Source organism: Brachyistius frenatus, unplaced genomic scaffold (genome assembly GCF_029030835.1).
Source record: "Brachyistius frenatus isolate BFR_SWC_R1_liver_20210118 unplaced genomic scaffold, ASM2903083v1 Contig_7, whole genome shotgun sequence".
Classification (NCBI taxonomy): domain Eukaryota; kingdom Metazoa; phylum Chordata; class Actinopteri; family Embiotocidae; genus Brachyistius; species Brachyistius frenatus.
The window spans coordinates 5464669-5482769 of NW_027210606.1; the positions used below are offsets into that span (position 1 = coordinate 5464669).

At 42.8% G+C, this 18101-nt stretch overlaps 1 protein-coding gene across 1 annotated transcript in view; it reads right to left on the minus strand.

Moving 5' to 3' along the window:
- Positions 1-1206: 1206 nt before the first annotated feature.
- The window catches only part of sorbs2a (sorbin and SH3 domain containing 2a), a 49617-nt gene continuing 32722 nt past the window's right edge, over positions 1207-18101 (minus strand). The window contains exons 15-29 of the mRNA XM_069689192.1: positions 16371-16427; positions 15729-15778; positions 14690-14865; positions 12491-14353; positions 10697-10776; positions 10227-10273; positions 9716-9830; positions 9460-9588; positions 8268-8462; positions 6824-7867; positions 5348-5833; positions 4831-4914; positions 4489-4526; positions 4255-4361; positions 1207-2857 (exon numbers count right to left, since the gene is read on the minus strand). Of these exons, the coding sequence (XP_069545293.1) occupies positions 2796-2857; positions 4255-4361; positions 4489-4526; positions 4831-4914; positions 5348-5833; positions 6824-7867; positions 8268-8462; positions 9460-9588; positions 9716-9830; positions 10227-10273; positions 10697-10776; positions 12491-14353; positions 14690-14865; positions 15729-15778; positions 16371-16427 (4533 nt within the window). The 3' untranslated portion in view covers positions 1207-2795. The remainder of the gene's footprint in view (positions 2858-4254; positions 4362-4488; positions 4527-4830; positions 4915-5347; positions 5834-6823; positions 7868-8267; positions 8463-9459; positions 9589-9715; positions 9831-10226; positions 10274-10696; positions 10777-12490; positions 14354-14689; positions 14866-15728; positions 15779-16370; positions 16428-18101) is intronic.

The window sequence follows — 18101 nt, forward strand, 5'->3', positions numbered from 1 at the left end:
CAACTAAAATACTGTCCTCTGTATGACTTGATAACCCTGCGAAAGAAACATGTAAATGTCATCAACAAGTGTTTTTCCTATAAAAGCTACAGATGCCACACGTTTTACACAGCCCCCCTTTTTCCAAGTATTTTCTGATATTTAGTTTGTGAGGTTAACGTTTCACAGCACGTCACAGGTCGAAATTGTGTTGCACCTGTCACCTCAACCCAACAGTGAAGTCACGACGTTGTAGACTACTACTTAACCTGCTAAACAAAACATTTGTGACCCGTTTTTAAAGATTCAAGTTGTCAGAAGGAAGAAATGTGTGTGGAGCTCCGAGTGCCACCGAAATCCCACAATACTTTTAATTTGTTCACATAAGCGTCCCTTCTTCTTTTGATAGGCACACTACTGCCTTTTATTGCACATTACCGCCACCATCTGTTGACGTGCGGAATTGTGTAAACCCAACGCATTCACGTGTATCCCGCCACCTTCGTGCTGGTCGACGGGTCAAAACTCCACAGGCTACCTTCTAAAGATTTCCTTTTCAGTCACGAACAATGTCTTTTCTGTTGAGCTGAAAGCAAAACATATTTGGAAATATTTCATCTACCAGCTGGATTTTATTAGCAATACAGCCCCATAAAATTATCCAACAAATGCTATGATACTGTAGAAATACTTAGGTCCAAGAGTGTGCATTGGGTTTGATATTAACATGAATAACATATAAGATTTACATCATCATTACATGTATAAACATATCAGGAGTCAAATTCACGCCTTCGGTCCAAATCCGTTCTGATGTTTGTATCAAAGGCAAGACAAGAGGTTTACGGTTCGTTTGAACACTGAGGAGGTTGTGATCATGTTCTCTGCACACTTTCATACACTTTCTTGGTGTTTTCTAGACTACATATGCATAAATTAATAGTTTTTTTTTTTTTTTTTGCATCACAGAAGAGGTTTACATATACATGGCTATTAAATGAGCGAGTTGGATGTAAGGCAGCAATCACCAACTCTACTCAGTCTACCTACAGTTTAAATACCTCACTGACTCTTGAAACAAGAAATACCCGGAGCAAAAAAAAAAAAAAAAAAAGAAGAGGGTCTACAAGCCCGGCTACTAGAACAGCTTTCAGATGAGTCGAGATCAGCACCACCGATGAAGACGACGTGAAGGATGTGAGGAAAGAAAGGAAACCAAATGTGATGGTGGGTGAGAAACAGCTGACTTTATAAAGCAAGTGGATGTTGGCCATTTCACAGCTCTCATACAAAAGGCTTACAAAAACACCACAGACACACACACGCACACAAAGTGTTCTCACACCAGCTGAGAAAGTGAATGACAGGAAGTGACGTGAAGGACAATGGACGGTAAAATATTTTAAGGTGCTTCAACAAAATTGTTTTGTTGTCTGTCCAAAGAGAAAAATAAAAATAAAAAAAATAAGCAAAGATAAACACATATTCATATTTACTGATCATGACAAAGCAGAGATGGAAATTGCCAATTATTCCAAATAATACACACATGAACAGTGATACACTACGTACGCAGTCTGACGACAGGGTGAAACGATGCCACCGGATCCGGAGGAAAAACTGCAGTTGCACGACTGAAGTTTTTCGTCAAATGTCATTTCATCCTTAAATCGGCACAAAACAACAGGACACCTGGCGAGTCATTAATATAGCCCATTAACTATTATGTTATCTGGACAATGACAATAAAATAACAATCCTTCAAATGTAGGTTAGGTGCAGTTAAAATATGTTTGAAAAAAAGAAATAAAAGCAACGTGGTGTTCCATTCTTTCCGAAACAATCCAACAACAGTTTGATCAGCGTTCATCCTCTAATAAATATAATACCTAAAAAGGTCAGTAACCTGTCTGCGCACACCGTCCACATATGACCCCTGAAGCTCCGATCAGAGTAACCTTTAGCGTGTAAAATCTGAAGTGAATCTGAAATTAAACAAACACAACTCCGTGTCCCAAGGTTTGTTAAAGTGCGTCAATCCTAATGTCGAAAATACCGTTGTGTTTTCAAATCTTAGACAACACGTTTTAGAAAGCAAGTACAGCAGTGTCAGTGATGTTTTGACCCAGGTGCAATATCTGAAAGGATTGTTGATTATGATTAATAATACCCCCAAATTCGAATCAACCAATGAAAACCTTGGGTGACACAAGACATCGATACATGCAGTCTTTTCCACATGTAACTCGGGGACGCTATCGTTCTTTTACCGGCCTGATGATGCAACATGGCTGCTCAGTTCACGCAACAGACCTTCTGACACAATACTGCTTTTACAAATCTCTCTGCACCGAACCTCTTTGGGGATGTTTGTATTTGAACACTGAAATTTTCATCAAGATTTAAGAAAAAAAAAGAAAGAAAGAAAGAAAAAAAAAAGGTGATCTTGGCAATCTCACTGCCCTTAAACAGTTGAAACAGAAAGGAAAGCATCACTGCGGTCCTTCGATATCCTTCCATCGCTGTCGAAAGTTTTAGGTCGCTGACTGAAGCACAAATTTTGGATTCTCCATGATAGAAAAATAAGGGTAAAAAGATAAGATTAAAAAAAACAATATCGTTTTAGAGAAGTCTTTCATTAAAGATGGCTAGTTACAGCTAAGTATTCTGTCTGTGTGAAGCTGACAAGCCACACATACACGCAAACGCACATAGATGTGCGGCAGGTCTCTGTAGATGTCCTGCGGGTGCTGTGCTGAGGGCGGTGAACGTGTCACAGAAAAGGGGCGGGGCCGGGGGGAAGTCTGGAATCATCATTATAGCTGCTTCACGTAGTTTCCTGGGAAGGTTCCAAACAACTTGCTCCTTCGAGAGGTCCCTGCACAAACACAGGGTGACAGAAGGAGGTCGTCAGAGCTCAAAACACGGGCTGAGACTGGAGTGTAGCTGTTACCGATACTATTGTAGGACACTGTAGCCTAGAAATCAGTCAGCTGTGGACATTCAAATCTAAACAACTGACAATTAAAGAGGTTTTCAAGTGATTTAGCTTTCTGTAATGGGGATGTAAACAGATTGTCAGAGTAATTACACTTAATCTGTTAATCTCAGTTGGGAGGGACAATGTTGACTTCTTTCCACACAGTCAGGTTAGATATATGTGGTAGCACCACACTGACATCTAGTGGTGTCAGCCTGTTGATATTCGCGAATCGTTTCGACAGTATGTCTCCAACACGCCACCAACTCTGATACACTTAACACTGTCCCAACTTGGCCTGGATACAAATAGCATGTTTAGTCCAGCTGTGTCTTAAAATGTTTCATTTTCCTTTATGTAGTAGCTATACATGTAAATTACATGTGATACAAAACAGATATTGCATTTTTCTGTCCTGGGAGAGGCATCACTCCTCCACAGTTTTTGTACATTTTTCTCCAATTTAAGAGATTTTCAGGGAATTTCTTCTAAACTGAATCTTGGGTCTCAGACGAGTTGGTGCTATATGTTGTGAGGATTATAAAAGCCCTTACAAAATGAGCGATTTGGAGCAGAATGTAGCATTTTGTGACATCTAGCAATGAGGTTGCAGATTTCAAACGACTTAACAACCCTCCACTTCCAGTCTCTGGTGGGAAACTCAACACAAAAGGCTCTCTCCAGGGCCAGTGTTTGGTTTGTCTCATCTGGGCTACAGTATGAAGGGCTTATTCTACGATAACGAAAACACAATGACTCTTAGTTGCAGGTGATTGAAAACAAATAAGAACATAATTATGAATATTATATTCCATTTCTGGCAAGAGATCTCTCTCAATTCTAGACAGTACTGACTGTTTGTTTGTTCAACAATAAAGGAGTACGAAATGGATACAACCAAGTAAGGTTCAAGTACCATGAAATTGTACTTCAGTACAATACTTGACTAAATGTATTATGTTACAAAACACAAACGACTCGACAAAGTTGTATTTTCTTACATAATAGGTCAATAGCGTTGTAGGAAAAAAGTCTACTCTATATTTCATGTGTCTATAGTTGAACTCATTCATTCCTTCATTGACTTTCTCATGGTGAGCCTGTGTGCCTCTTTGTGGCTTTTGGAGGTTTTGCCATGTCTATATAAAATACACAAATTGATCTGCCTTCTCTGCTGTACTGATGAACTATAAGGTTATTCACAACTGTGGCTCGGTGTATGACAGGTTTTCTAAGTACAACAACATATTAAAACAATTATTCTTTTTGCTCGTTGATGTATTTTCTCATCTTACCAACAAACCAGCCGTCATCACACTTCTCCATCACATCAACAATGTCTCCTTCCTTCAGCTCCAGCTCGTCCTCGTTGCGAGGCATGTAGTTGTACAGGGCCTGGTACCTGTGTTGGAAACACAGATGTGAACTATCCACGACACACGGCACTAACGATATTCTGTTCTGTTTTGATTAGTCCGATAGAAGATTGTCAGCATGATCATAATACAATTGTAACAAATGTCACTTACGGGTCTCCTCCACCGTGGAGTGCATCCTGTACTAACCTCTGAGTGAGAGAGAAAAAGAAACACAGACAGACAATAAATCAAAATGTGCTATTTTTGGGGCTTTTGTTTAGGGTTCGAGAAGAAAAGACTTTCCATGTCCTCGCTCATTACTCAGAGATATTACAATTTAATCATCTCATTGAGGAAAACTACACATTATTAAGAAATCAGCCTACTTTAGCATGCATGGTACAAAATGTGTGGTGATCAGTCATGAATGATGGCTTATTTCCAAAGACTGCCTTCCTGCACAGAGACGAGAGTGCAGTAAGAGCATGGTTGAATGAAGACATGCCCCCCTACCCTTCGACCTCTAACGGGTGACAGATAGGACCTCCGGGAAAAGATGGGGCTACGAGGAGGTTTACCACCAACAACTGGATCCTGCTTAACAGGCAGAAAGACCAGACAGCTATGATCTTCAACAGTAAGCAAGTCAGCGACCTTCGAAATGAGCTGAACACACAGCAGAAAGTCGAATGGCATGCTGTAAAACATCAGCCATCAACATGTCAGTAAAAATCTTCATAATCACACCACAGGACAACTCGCACTCCCATTTACATTCAAGCATGTCTCTGCTGCCCTTGAATCATCATATTGGTACTTAGACGTTAATACACAACACAGGTTAGTCCACAATATATTTCTATTAATCATTCAGTTCAAACCAACAGCCCAAAACCTAAAGACAATCAATTTAGAAGTATGTTAATCAGAGAAAAGTTTCAAATTGGCAAATTCTTTCAGCAAAAGCCTCATTACAATCCTCAGCACCAAACATGTGATCAACGCCATCATCTTCACATTCTGGCTTTACCTTCACTTTGGGAGACCTACGTCCTGGATGGGGTGGAGCAGGGACAGGGGGAGGAGAGCGTAGAGTGGAGAAGGGCGGGGCAGCCGTTTTAGCGGGAGACGGGGCGGGAGGGGGAAAAGGTGACTCGGAGACGGAGCAGGATGTGACGGGACGAGAAAAACAGGGAGAGCTAGAGGGCTGAGAGAATGAACGCTGCGAGGCAACGTCTGGAGACGGGTGAGAGAAGAGGAGGGGAGGTGGTGAGACAGACGGAGAGACTGGAGGTAGCGGCGATGTTGAGAGTTGAGGAAGGGATGGGGGTCGAGGGGAGACGTGAGGAATGGGGGAGGCGATGCTACGGTCATGCTGTTGTGACCGGGAGAAACACGACAAAGGAGAAGTAAAAGATGGAGAAGGGGGAAGTACGGATGTCAGAGGTGGTGGTACGGAGGGTGAGGAGAGACCGGGGGGAGGAAACTGTGTCAGAGTGGAAGGAGAGACTTCAGCCTATAGGGATAAACACACACATGAATACTGAAGCTGAATCATATGACGACAACTTTATAGATGCTTTAATGCTGTTGTGTGTGTATTTGACGAAACCCCAGAAGAGACATGGAGGAAAAAAAACAACTGATGGATGAACAAACAAATCCGCTCTAAGGATGAGACATTTCCATTTGAATCACGGCGAGAAATATCTCACTAATGTCCCACGTTTGATAAGGAACAAAAAAAACAAAATAAATAAAACATCTCCAAAAATGCCCCCCAAAAATGAACACCATACTTTATCAGCATACTATCATTTATAACTGTCTAAGGAAAGACCAACAAGCTGTCAGCACCTGTCACACTATAACTTAACTTTATTCTTGGTCTTAAAAAAAAAAAATCCCATTTGACTTGCACATTGATAATATCATATTTGAGTTCCCACTGCATTACTCCTCTTTGACTGCACATATACAAATCCTCAAAAGTCCTGTACTTTATCCACACACTATCATTACATATGTCAGTCCATAGGCTTCTGCAATTCCAAGACAATCTTTGGATTTCAGTCAGTAATCAATTACAATTACAGTAGTTTATTTAAAATATCTATATTTAGAATTCTTTTGACCCACTTTACGTCCAATCCCTCTTCACCAGCCATTCACTGCAGAGTTTCACTCTGCATGAATTTGCATTCACTGAATAAGTAGGACACTCCTTAGCCTCCTGTATAACCTCCACAACATCTGTCACCATGGATATTAATAGATGCTTTGATCAGCTGTGAAGTTACTTTACTATGTCTTGTTCACTTATAAAGTAATATGGCTGAGTAATACGAGTACAATGATTTTTTTTTTTTGGGGGGGGGGCAAAATGGTCAAAAAGTCGATTTTTTTTTTTTTTTTTTACAAAATAAGACAATATTTTCCTCAATGTCTCTTTCAGGGCCTTGACGTATTTTCAATCTCAACAAAGGCAGCTCACACCATGCTCTACCTGTGGACTGAGTCTCTCATTTAAAACTATTAGGTCCTCCTCTTTGTCCTTTCTAGTTTCATCCTCTTCCTCCTCTATGAACAACTCAGTGCATCCCTTTCCTTTTACTGACGGTGCTCTCTGACACTCAAATTGTTGCTCATTCAGAGTTTTCGACTGCTCCCCCCACAAAACGGGCCGCGGCTGCATTGTTGCAGGCTTCTCAAACTGCACGTCCAACCGAACCGAGTCACTTGCTCGAACAACAGGCGGGGCTTTCACTGCTGGCTGATGGGATTCTTCGTCTTTTAGCGGGAACCTCCCTCTCCGAGAGTCACTGGTCAGCTTGGCAGTTGGGGAACCAACAGGAGACGATCTTAAAAGGTCCCCGTCGTCTGCGCTGCTGGAACCATCCAGAATCATGGACAGCAGCTCGTCATAAGGGTCTTTTACTTGCAGCTCAATGTTGGGAGTTTTGCTGCGTTTGTTTACTTGCACAGTGGACTGGTGCTGTTGTGGAAGTTGTGTGGGGGACTGAATTGGCTCTGTGTAGGACAAAACCTCTGGCTCGCATAACATTTGGGGGGCTTCAGTGATATGTAACCCGCCGCTGTTATATTGCAGAGAAGAGTCAGGAGGTGGAGAGCTGAATGAGGAATGAGGGGCGGGAGGAAGAGGAAGAGGAGGAGGAGGAGGAGGAGGAGGAAGAGGTGGAGCAGGTTGATGGAAAGGCAGCACAGCTGTGGTGTGACCTAAACTGAGGCTCTCTTCTTTAAAAGTGGGGAGTCTGGGAACTACCTGGGGTGTATGGGTGAAGCCTTTTTGTGATGGTACAGGTGGGAGTGACTTTGGCTCCTGGGCCTTAAGGAAAGGTGCAAGTTCAGCGGGGAGGGGAGGGGGAGTGGGCGGTATGGGGGTGGACGTGAGGGAGCGAACTGGAGTGGATGTGTCCAACGTGAGGGAGAGCCACTCGGAGGTGATAGCTTGCATGTCAAGCGTTCTCAAAGAGGGGTGAAGGGAGGGGAGGTCACGGGCGATGGGGGGTGGAGGTAGATGATAGAAAGGCTCCATGAAAATAAAGTGAGAAAGAAGGAAAAGTGTGATTTATCAAACTAGAAGAGAGAAGTACCCTGAGTGTTTTGTGTGTCTGGCTGAACAGAGATTAATGGGCTATCGAAACAGGATTCACTCCTGTTTGCAGATTTATTTATTTATCTGAATATATTCAAAAATAGCACACTGTCTCATAAGGCCGGAGGCCTATTCCCTTTGCTGATGACTAACACTATTGTTCCAAAGCATAAATTAATGTCCAAAAATCATTAATGCTTCATTTATAAAGTAGCTCAAAGTGCTTTTTTTTTTTAAACTTACAACCTTTTGTGCATTATAAATGTGGAGTTCTGCTGTATGGCTTCATTATTTGTTGTAGTCAGAAGAGTGCGTGCGTGTTCTGCGCTCTTACCTTGCTGGGTGTGGAGCTTGGTGTCCTGTTGCCAGGGTAACAATGTGGATCTATGTGGTGGGAGGAGCTCTTGGACGGCGAGCGCTTGACGATGTCAACGTAGGACACGGGAAAGATGCCCTGTTTGGTTGTGTCTGGGATCTTCCCCTCGTACCAGTTCTGATCCACCTGTCTGATCACAATGACTCTCTCACCCTACACACACGCCACACACCCAAAATACACACATCATTTTTGTGCATTTTTTTATAATTTACAAAAATATACCATACTACCTTTCAGACTTCTTAAAAGCCACAGAGGAGTGTTTTATTTTCATAGGATAATAGCATCATCGCAATTATCAACCTATTCCAAAGGGTTTAGTTTTGTTTGAAGAAGAATTGTCAGTCTGTGGCACCAGCTAATTTTCTGGATTTCGTTTTCCACTACAGATAGTTCCCCCTTCAGTGTAGCTGGTCATCATAGTGACGTTGCGTGACTCCACCTTCAATGCGACACATACAGGAACAATGGAGGATATTGAAGGGATAGTGTTCTTGATTTTTCTGTATGTGGTGTTGTTTTAAACACAATTAATTGAGTAGTCCAGTGAATTAAGAAATTGCGGCCGCTATAGTGGCTTGGCAATTTTACAATTGAAAGTTTGTGCAGAAGGTGTCGCAGAATAATGACACAATGATGACGCTGGCGACACTTCTCTCTGATCAATCAGTTTGATGTGACCTGTTAGTACTGGCTCGGCTCATTGGAGCTGATGTGATCAGGTACAATCTGTAACTTTTATCTAATAAAACCAAGACAGGCCAGTACAGTCAGGTAGAGTTGTACCGTAGCATGCAGTGGAAAAGTGTTGTGTGAAGTTCAACCGTTGTGTATCAGTATTTCCAGGTCTGATTCGCAGGTTGATTAGTCACATGTATTGCGAACTACCACTGTGTGTATTGACGCTAAATTTTTGGGCTTCAAATCAGTAATTCATTTTCCAGAACTACCGCTGGTTGCCTTCATTTGATCAAATTAATCATCAATATCTGGTAACCATAAAATGTATTACTCTGAGGTTTTAACGACATCTGTATGACGACTTTTTCCTCTGCAATTTGAGAACGTTTTGCATCTTTTCACCGTCATACAACTTCAAAACTCAGCGCAGGAAATAGAGTTCCAACCCATAGCGTGGATCACGAACCTTTCTTAGTGATAGCTCCACATTAGTATCAGCATTGAAGTTGTAGCGTGCCATTGCCTCTCCAATCTCTCTGACTTGCGCTGGAGGAGGAGGACGGATTGGCTGCTGCTTCTCTGACGACGGCATCCTCTGTGCACGTGTGAAAATTGGTGTGAATGAGTGAATGTATTATGGACACTAACTGAGACAAAAGATGCACTCACGCATACAGTATTCAGTCCAGACGCACCGAGTCACATATCAGCAGCACACTTACCTCTACATATGATATGGGGAATATCCCCACCCGTCCGCGGTGCTCTCCTTCATACCAGTTGGCATCTATCTGCCTGATGATGTTTACTGCATCACCCTTTTTAAAAGTCAGCTCCCTGAAACACAGTTGTATCAGTGAAGTGTCTTTGCATGCAATTTTGATCCGCTGTACAGACATAAATGAGACAAGAACTGAACAAGACATCATCACTTCTACAGCATTTCATGTTAACGGGCATCAGAGGCCGAGTGTCAGCCAACAAAGCAGAAGTAAGAAAGACCCAGCACTTCATTAACCAGCCTCAGTCATGCATACACAAAGACTGCAATAAAAGCCATCCAGATGTATTGGTAAGTGGTAATGTGATGAAGACTTCTTAGAAAGCATGTATGTAACAAAGTCTGAAGTAACATTTAATGGAGCCAGTTGAGATGTCTTGATGTGCAGTTACACATTCGTGGTTTAGAGCTCGGCCTCCTTGTGCGTGCACCTCAAAACGTACGGTACTTACTTTGCCGTTTGTGCCTTAAAATCATAAATGGCTCTCGCGGGCTGTTTCTGATGGAGGAGAGAGAACAGAATAAGTTGTGTCATCTGTTTATGGGAGACCTAGAAGAGTAGAGTGAGAGAGAGAAAGCCGGCGGGTATCATCAGGTATAACATTAAATATAGATGATACATATGTACATTTCTTTGCGCTGCAGTACTGGGAAATTAAAGACAAAGAAATTAGCCTGTGGATCTTCAATCTGAAACATACTTATGATGCCAAACAATCACCTCATTTATGACACATTATTTAAGTGTAGTGTGGTTTAATAGTGGTGAATGGTTGTAATTAGGATCAGACATGTCGAATAAAAATGGTGAGCTAATTTGTGTGACGACTGAAAACACTGAAAGGTTCATTCGGTTAAAATGATTTTTGTCTGAAATGCAGTTTGCTGTTGAGAATACAAGCAACCAGTTTCAATGTTGTACCTCTCTGTCAGGAGTCGGTCTTCTACTCTGGGGTGTGTGGCGTCCATCCATGGTGGAATAACTCCTGAGGACATCCTGGTCTGTGATGAGCATGACAAAAGTTCACAGGAGTTACCATAGTAACCACTATAATGCCATCCGATTACCTACAATACAAAAATGTGATCTGGGAAAGCATTAAATGATACAGTGATGATGCCATTCCAACAGGTGAATGAGGGAATAAATGCTTGGGTCAAAAATGACAGGCAGGTATGTTTTATTTCCATTTCATAGGAAAAAACAAAGTGGTCAGACTTCTTCCACAATACAGCACAAAAAGACACATGCAATCCTACAAAATATGACAAAAACACTTACATATATACAAGCAAATGACATCAGGGAAAGAAAATGAATTTGTAAAATATGATGACTCCATAAATCAGTCTTCAAAACAAATATTCCAAACAAAAACAATGATAAATAATGATAAAAAGAAATAAGGAATAGTCACATTTATTTACCCCAAACAGCAAACCTGTCTCTAAGAAATGACATTCTTATACAACTAAATGGAAACAGCAAATATGTTTGTAAGAAAACAAAATTGCTATTGGATTATTTTATGTTAATACAATGAGGAAATGTTATTGGTTTATGTATTTGCAAATAAGTTGATCCTGAACATTCAGTAATATGTTCACTGACAACGGATTTTTCACTAAATCATCGAATCAATATCCACTTGTGACTATACCATCATTACACCTCTTGGGAAGGCTTGTGGTCCGTTTTAACACAGTCCAGAGACTTGAGACACATTATGTCTCGACATGTCACCAGAAGCACATTCTTTCTCTGACCTTGTCCAAAGAGCTTTTGTTGTCTAAATCTAACATCAGATTTAAGTGTGGATGGAAATTCCAGCGTCTCGTGCAAGTGAGAAGCACTTTGAGTGCCCAAACTCTAATGCAGGCAATAAATGGGACACTTCATTCATTTAAAAATAAATGTATCCAGCCAGCAATTATGCTGCACTAATAACTGGGAAAACCTTTTAATTGTATAGAGATGTGATATTTAAGGAGACAGGGTTGCAGCCAAAGTAAATATACCATAAATTCTCAAATAAATGTTTTTCAAAATTGTGGAAAAAATATCAGGCATTCACTTGAAACAATCTTCTGTTTGTTCCATATCACATTTTCAGAAGAAACCTCCCTGTTTTCTGATCTGCTCTTGTTTTAATTTGCCATTTCCACCAGTAAAAAACAACCAAATTATGTCTTACTAATCGAACCACTCTGTTACTATGTTTTTCCTGACAGACCTGTTGTTCTTCCTCATTATCCAATTCTAATATTTTCTACTTTTCTTTTTGTTCAGTATGGAAACGTCTGTTAATAAAACAAAAAAAAACCTTTTGAGAAGCTCAAAGGGCAAAATCTGCCAATTTCACTCACTAACTGTTCATGTCAGCAGGAAGCGTTTAGTTTTACTGACAATGGGTTTAATATTTAACAAATGAAGGGCCAGATTATATTTGAGAATTAACAGTAAATGAGTCTTAATGAATGTAAAGTAAATAAACAAAAAAATAAGCAGTCACGGCAGTGTCTGCAGACCAATGAGGAGAATTGGAAAACGGGCACAGGCAGTATTCAAGGAGACACCGAAGTAAATGTACGTGGATGCATATCTATATCCATGCATGTATGTGTGAAGAAAAAAAATATCTATGTGTATGTATGACTTATTACAATACAAAGTGAACATGTGTGTATAGTGGTGTGATATGTTTATTTTCTGCACCTGAGTAGCAGAGACCATTTCCATTGCCCTGCTCCTCTCCATATTCATTGTTGTTTGAGGTCTCCGAGTGTCGTCCGTAACAGGCACTGATCGGTGACTGTAGCTGTGGTGACTGTAGCTGTGGTGACTGCAGCTGTGGTGACTGTAGCCGTGGTGTGGAGGGGTCCCCTCTATATGAGGCGTACCCTGTGGGGCTCCCATCTGGGTACAAAGATGCAGAGGACTGACCTCCGTGCCAACACCCCCTCCTCCCCCGCAGCGAGGAGCTTCGTTCAGGCACATTTGGCAGCAGCTCGGCCAGGATTCTCCTCAGGATGCTGTCATCGGGTGCCCTTGGGCTTCTGTGGCCTCTTTCTGCTTGAATGTGCTCATATATGTCTCTCAAGGCTGCATCTAGTGCTTCATAAATGGCCTGCTTGGACTTAGCTCTGCTACCTCGACCTCCGCCACCGCTGCATCTTCTAGAGGTAGGTGGTGAGCCCTTTTTCCTGCGGAAAGGCACTGGGCTGACCAGAAAGGCCAGCTTGGACATCGCTTGCTGGGACTGTGAGCTCTGGATTTGGGAGTGGCTGCTGTTGCCCTGCTTTGAAGGTGTCTGGTGCTCCTGCTGTGCTCGTTCTCTCTCATGGCGGATCATGGTTGTGAAACGGGTGTACGAAGCCGGGCAGCGGCCTTTGCAGGAGCTGATGAGATGGCGGTGTTGGTAGCCCTGGCTCTGGCCTATACTTTGGTGACCAGGATGATGGTGGTGATGGTGGTGGTGATGGTGATGACGAAGGTGTTGGTGGTGGAGCGTGGAAGAGCCGTAAAGGCTCTCAGAAGAGGTTAGTGAGCAATGGTCAAAATCACTCTCACTGCAGAATGAGGAGCCCTCCACCTGGATGAAATCACTGAGGTCAGATGCGACAGCGTCTTGTTCACTGTCAGAATAGTCGGGGTTGGCTTGTGGGCCTCGGGGAACGGGAGGAGCAGGAAAGGACCGTCCGCGGCCGGGCTCTGGCCCAACACGAGGCTGACCCTCTGGTGGGCTTCGAGGTCGATGCAAGTGATCCATGGAGTGAGGTACGGTTCCACCGTTGCCGTTGTTGTCTTCTTCTAGTAAAGATTCTATAGAAAAACGACGTTTTGGAAAACTAGGCGTGCCACCACCACCACTGCTAGCTCGGGATGACGAGCCGCCTGGTGTGGTGGTGCCTGAAGGCACCTCACTATCACCTAAGTTAGGCATAGATTTGGACTTCTGAATAAGACGCTCATATTCAGAAATGCGGTTTGGCACCATATCGCGTGGCACTTCCATACCCCAAGACGGTGTCCAAGGAGAGAGACAATGTCGATGCAGATGAGGCTGGCGCTCCAGTTCCAGGATGCGAGCACGGACCGAGCGGATGACTTCTGATGGGATGAGCTGAGCTCGGTCGATCTGGTGCATCTTACGATAGAGCTGGAGAAAGCCCGGTGAGTCGTGCGCCCGTCGCCGGTGGAGCCGCGGCAATGAACGGGTGGAGGTCGATTGCGTCGACGGATTCCCATCGCACACCAGTGACCCAGCACTTTCTGAGCGGGTGGCGTTGCGCCCACCTGAGCCAGGATGCCCGTCATTTAGCAAGTCATCACAGCTCCGTGACTTCAGCTTGCTGGATGAGGATGGCACCTCCTCTGCACTGCTCCATGTCTCGGTGTCCTGGCGGTTTGCCTGCCAATTGTTCTTACAACAGACAGACTGCTTCGAGGAAGAGCTGCCTTCCTGGCTGGAAACCTCATGGCAATGGACAGGTTCAGAAGGGATAGGGGGCAGAGAGGAACTCTGATAAGGACCTGGGGAGGTCAGACTGTTTGAGTACATGATGCATGCGTCCCCACCTTTCAGATGTCCAATAGAGAGCAGCGTGAAAGAAGAAGGAGGAAAGTAGGTTAAGCAATAATACCCAGCAAAAAGGTGGGGAAGCTGGGGAGAGGGAGAAGAATCAGGAAAGAAAGAGAGAGAGGAAAATAAGATGGTTTTATATATTTGTGATGTTTTTGTCCTTCGACTTCCACCAATCAGTGAACCTCAAACCGGACAGACACAACAAAATCTTCTTTGATTGTCTGGTGATGTAATAAGTACAGTGCACATGTATAACCGGGGAAAAGGAGGGCGAAGGGGGAAAGAAAAGGCAAAGTTAAAGGGAGATTCTTCAGTGTATGCGTGTGTACCTTTGGCTCTGGAAGGTGAGGATGGTGAGGAACGAACGACAGGTTTCTTTAGGCTGCTGCTGGGTCTGTAGGCATCCACCGGTTTAGGGGAAGTTGCAGCTCTGCTCTGAGACTGAGCATTCGTTTGGGAACTTGATGGCTCAGACTTCCTTCTCTTCCTGTAGTCGCTGGCAGCACTACAAAACAGACATCAGTGACAGCTACTTTGAGAACTCTAGACACCGATAGATGCAGTTTGTGGAGGGCATATTGAATTTAGGCACTATAAGTGCACTTTGGGGCACTTTTTCCTTTATACCCTGTGTCATGAGTATTTAAAACCCTTTACAGACCAAACTAAAATAAATTACAAGCAAGCAAATCGTTTTTCTAACCACCCCATTTCTAAACCACTCTTAAGAGGGAAAAAATATAGAATCAAAATGTTGCCACAACACACAGCATTATGAAAACCATGAATAGATTTGAAAGAATAATTGGTTTTTTTACTTATTGTTGTGTCCAAAAAGATAGACAACAGCGTGAGTGTAACCTTTCTGATTCTAAATGCCTTCCTCCCCACTAACCCAATGGATTTTCTATTGACAACAAACAAGCTTAATGTCACTTAAATTAATTACATGGCCTATTCAATACATCCCTCCCTATTCTGCCCTTTCTGTTCACCGAGGAAAATGCGACTGAATAAGCAGGCCATTGGTGAAAAGGAGCGGGACGAGCGGGGGAAGAAGGGGGGCTGAGGGAAGGATGGGAGGTGAAGGGCAGAATCAATAGGTTTGCTGGGTTAATTTATTCTGGCTCAGTTAGTGAGAAGGAGAAGCAAAGAAGCCTGCAACCAACAACAAAAGCAAATAAAGACCAACACTAATCCTTGCAAATCATCATTAATAGCAGAAACAGGATATTTAGAGCAGAGACGAGGCAAGAAAGAGCAGAGTTTTGATACTGTGCTGAATCACAACAAGGACGGCTGCTGTTGAGAGGATGGGGGAGGGGGATGGGGGTGATGCGGAGGAAACATAAAAGAAACAGCAGTTACCTTGCAGGTCTCTCCGGAGGCTTGTCAGCAGGGGCAATGTGGAGGGATGTCTGAAATAGGGCAGACAACAAAAGAGAAAAGAAGTGAGTGCCGCAAGAACAAAGACTTGAGGCAGAGCAGCTTACAATGCACAGCCTGCATGCGGTTGTCACTGTGCCACACTCAAAACACTCCCCCAGCAGAAGGTGCGATGGATGCTGGTTCCACATGGCACACCTGACCAAGAAGAGGCCTACTGGTGCACACGGTGAAGATACATGTCTGGTGTCTCTTGGGTTGCTCTGAAGGATGATGGCAAAGGTGATGTATCGAAGGATGTTATGAGCTCAGCTCAGAGGGGCAAATGTTGCCCCGAAAAACCTGGCGTGGATTGGCTGGAATGGACTTGGTGGCAAATAATATGCTAAGCATCCAAAGATTAGGAGGATGTGTCTTGAACAGCCTTCACAAAGCAAAATCCCACTCTTCATTCAGTAAATAGCTGCTGCAAAATCATACTGCATTGATTCTACTTTACATTACAATCATTTTAAGCACTTAAAAAAAAATAACATCATCTTTAAACTAGATTTCAATTCATGTGATTGGTTAGAAATTGTGACATTAACAACACTACTTGAACACTCATGAATGTGAGATTACCTCGATGCGCTGGCGAGCGGAGATGTCTGGATTATAATCCAGCCGTTTTTTAGGAGGCTTGAGCCCCAAGCAGCAGCAGTGAGCAGGAAGGGGAGGAGGAATAGGAGGAGGAATAGGAGGAAGGTGAAGATGAGGTGAAGGAGGAGTAGCAGTGGTGACATCATGGGGAGAATACAAAAGAAAAACAGAAAACAAGAAACATGTGGAGAGAGTGACACCCATTAGAGAATCCTAAAAACCAGAGATGGACTAACTCACAACTACTGCTCATGTGCTTTGCTTGTACGACGGACACACATGCACTCACTCAATACACACAAACGAACACGCACACACACACACACACACACACACACACACACACACACACACACACACACACACACACACACACACACACACACACACACACACACACACACACACACACACCCCTACATATATCCTTCATATAAACATTCTAGTGAGATCTATTGATGCTTGATGCTAATTTCAGAATACAGTTAAAACTATGGGTTCTCAATGCTAAAATAAATAATATCTTTATACCACAGAAGCACATACATACACGCATGTACCCATGTAGCGCACACACACACACACACACACACACACACACACACACACACACACACACACACACACACACACACACACACACACACACACACACACATGCAGTGTAAGAACAAGCTGTAAGCCAAATGAAGCACAAGCTGCAGTGTTGTGTTTATTTGGGAGTTCAATCCATCGCACAGTGAGATGCTGTGATTTAGTGCTGATTTACTGGTGCAGATAAACTACAGTTCATTCAGTTGGTCAAAACATTTTGTGACTTGTCACCTCAATAAACACGCAAAACACTGAACGCACTGTGACATTCTGTCCTGGCTGGATCAGTCAGTGCATATAAGGAAGCCATCTACACTCTAAGGGCTTATTGAGTGAGGTGAAACATTTCAAATATTGCAGGTCAAAATCTCAATACACAGCTGAACATGGCTTTGACGAGACAAAAATCATGCCCACTTCGTATGTGAAATTTACACCTGAACATTTCAAATAAGCCCAGCAAGCCGTCACCCGATGTCATGCTCTAGCATGGACAGAGGCATGTCCTCATGACACTTTGTAAATTAGTCAGGCTGGGGTAATTTGATCCCACATCTGTGGTGAGAGGCATTCCCTGCCATAAATCAGTAGGACATTACTTCCCCCTACATCCAGTAGAGGGCGCTAAAGCACTTTGCTTACAGACACACTGAGCACTTCTTTCTACTTTACCAAAAGTGAAGATAAACAAAAATATTAGCAGCCATAAACAGAGGATGAAATGAATAAATAGGCTAAATAAAACGGAGATTAACTGATATATCATAGAAAGTACAAGATATGTTAAAGAAACTGCACAGACTTTTGTCATGGCAATGATTGTTATCTATATTGATAGGAAACATCTATTGCATATTTTTTAAAGTTTTGATCGACTGACTGATTCTTCTGTTCAGTTTTACCAGCCTGGAGGTCAGGTCATCTAAAACATCTGAAGCACACTGCCTTTTAACCAATTTCCCTGCTTGTTTTTGAAAAAAAAAAAAAAAAAAAAAAAAAAAATGCAAAACTGAACCAACTGAAATGAAAGTGTCCAGTTTGTGTGTGAAAGTATGAGTGCCTGCTCGTCTCAAGGCCAAAAAAAAAAACAGCAATACAGAGACGTAGCACAGCCTGTCA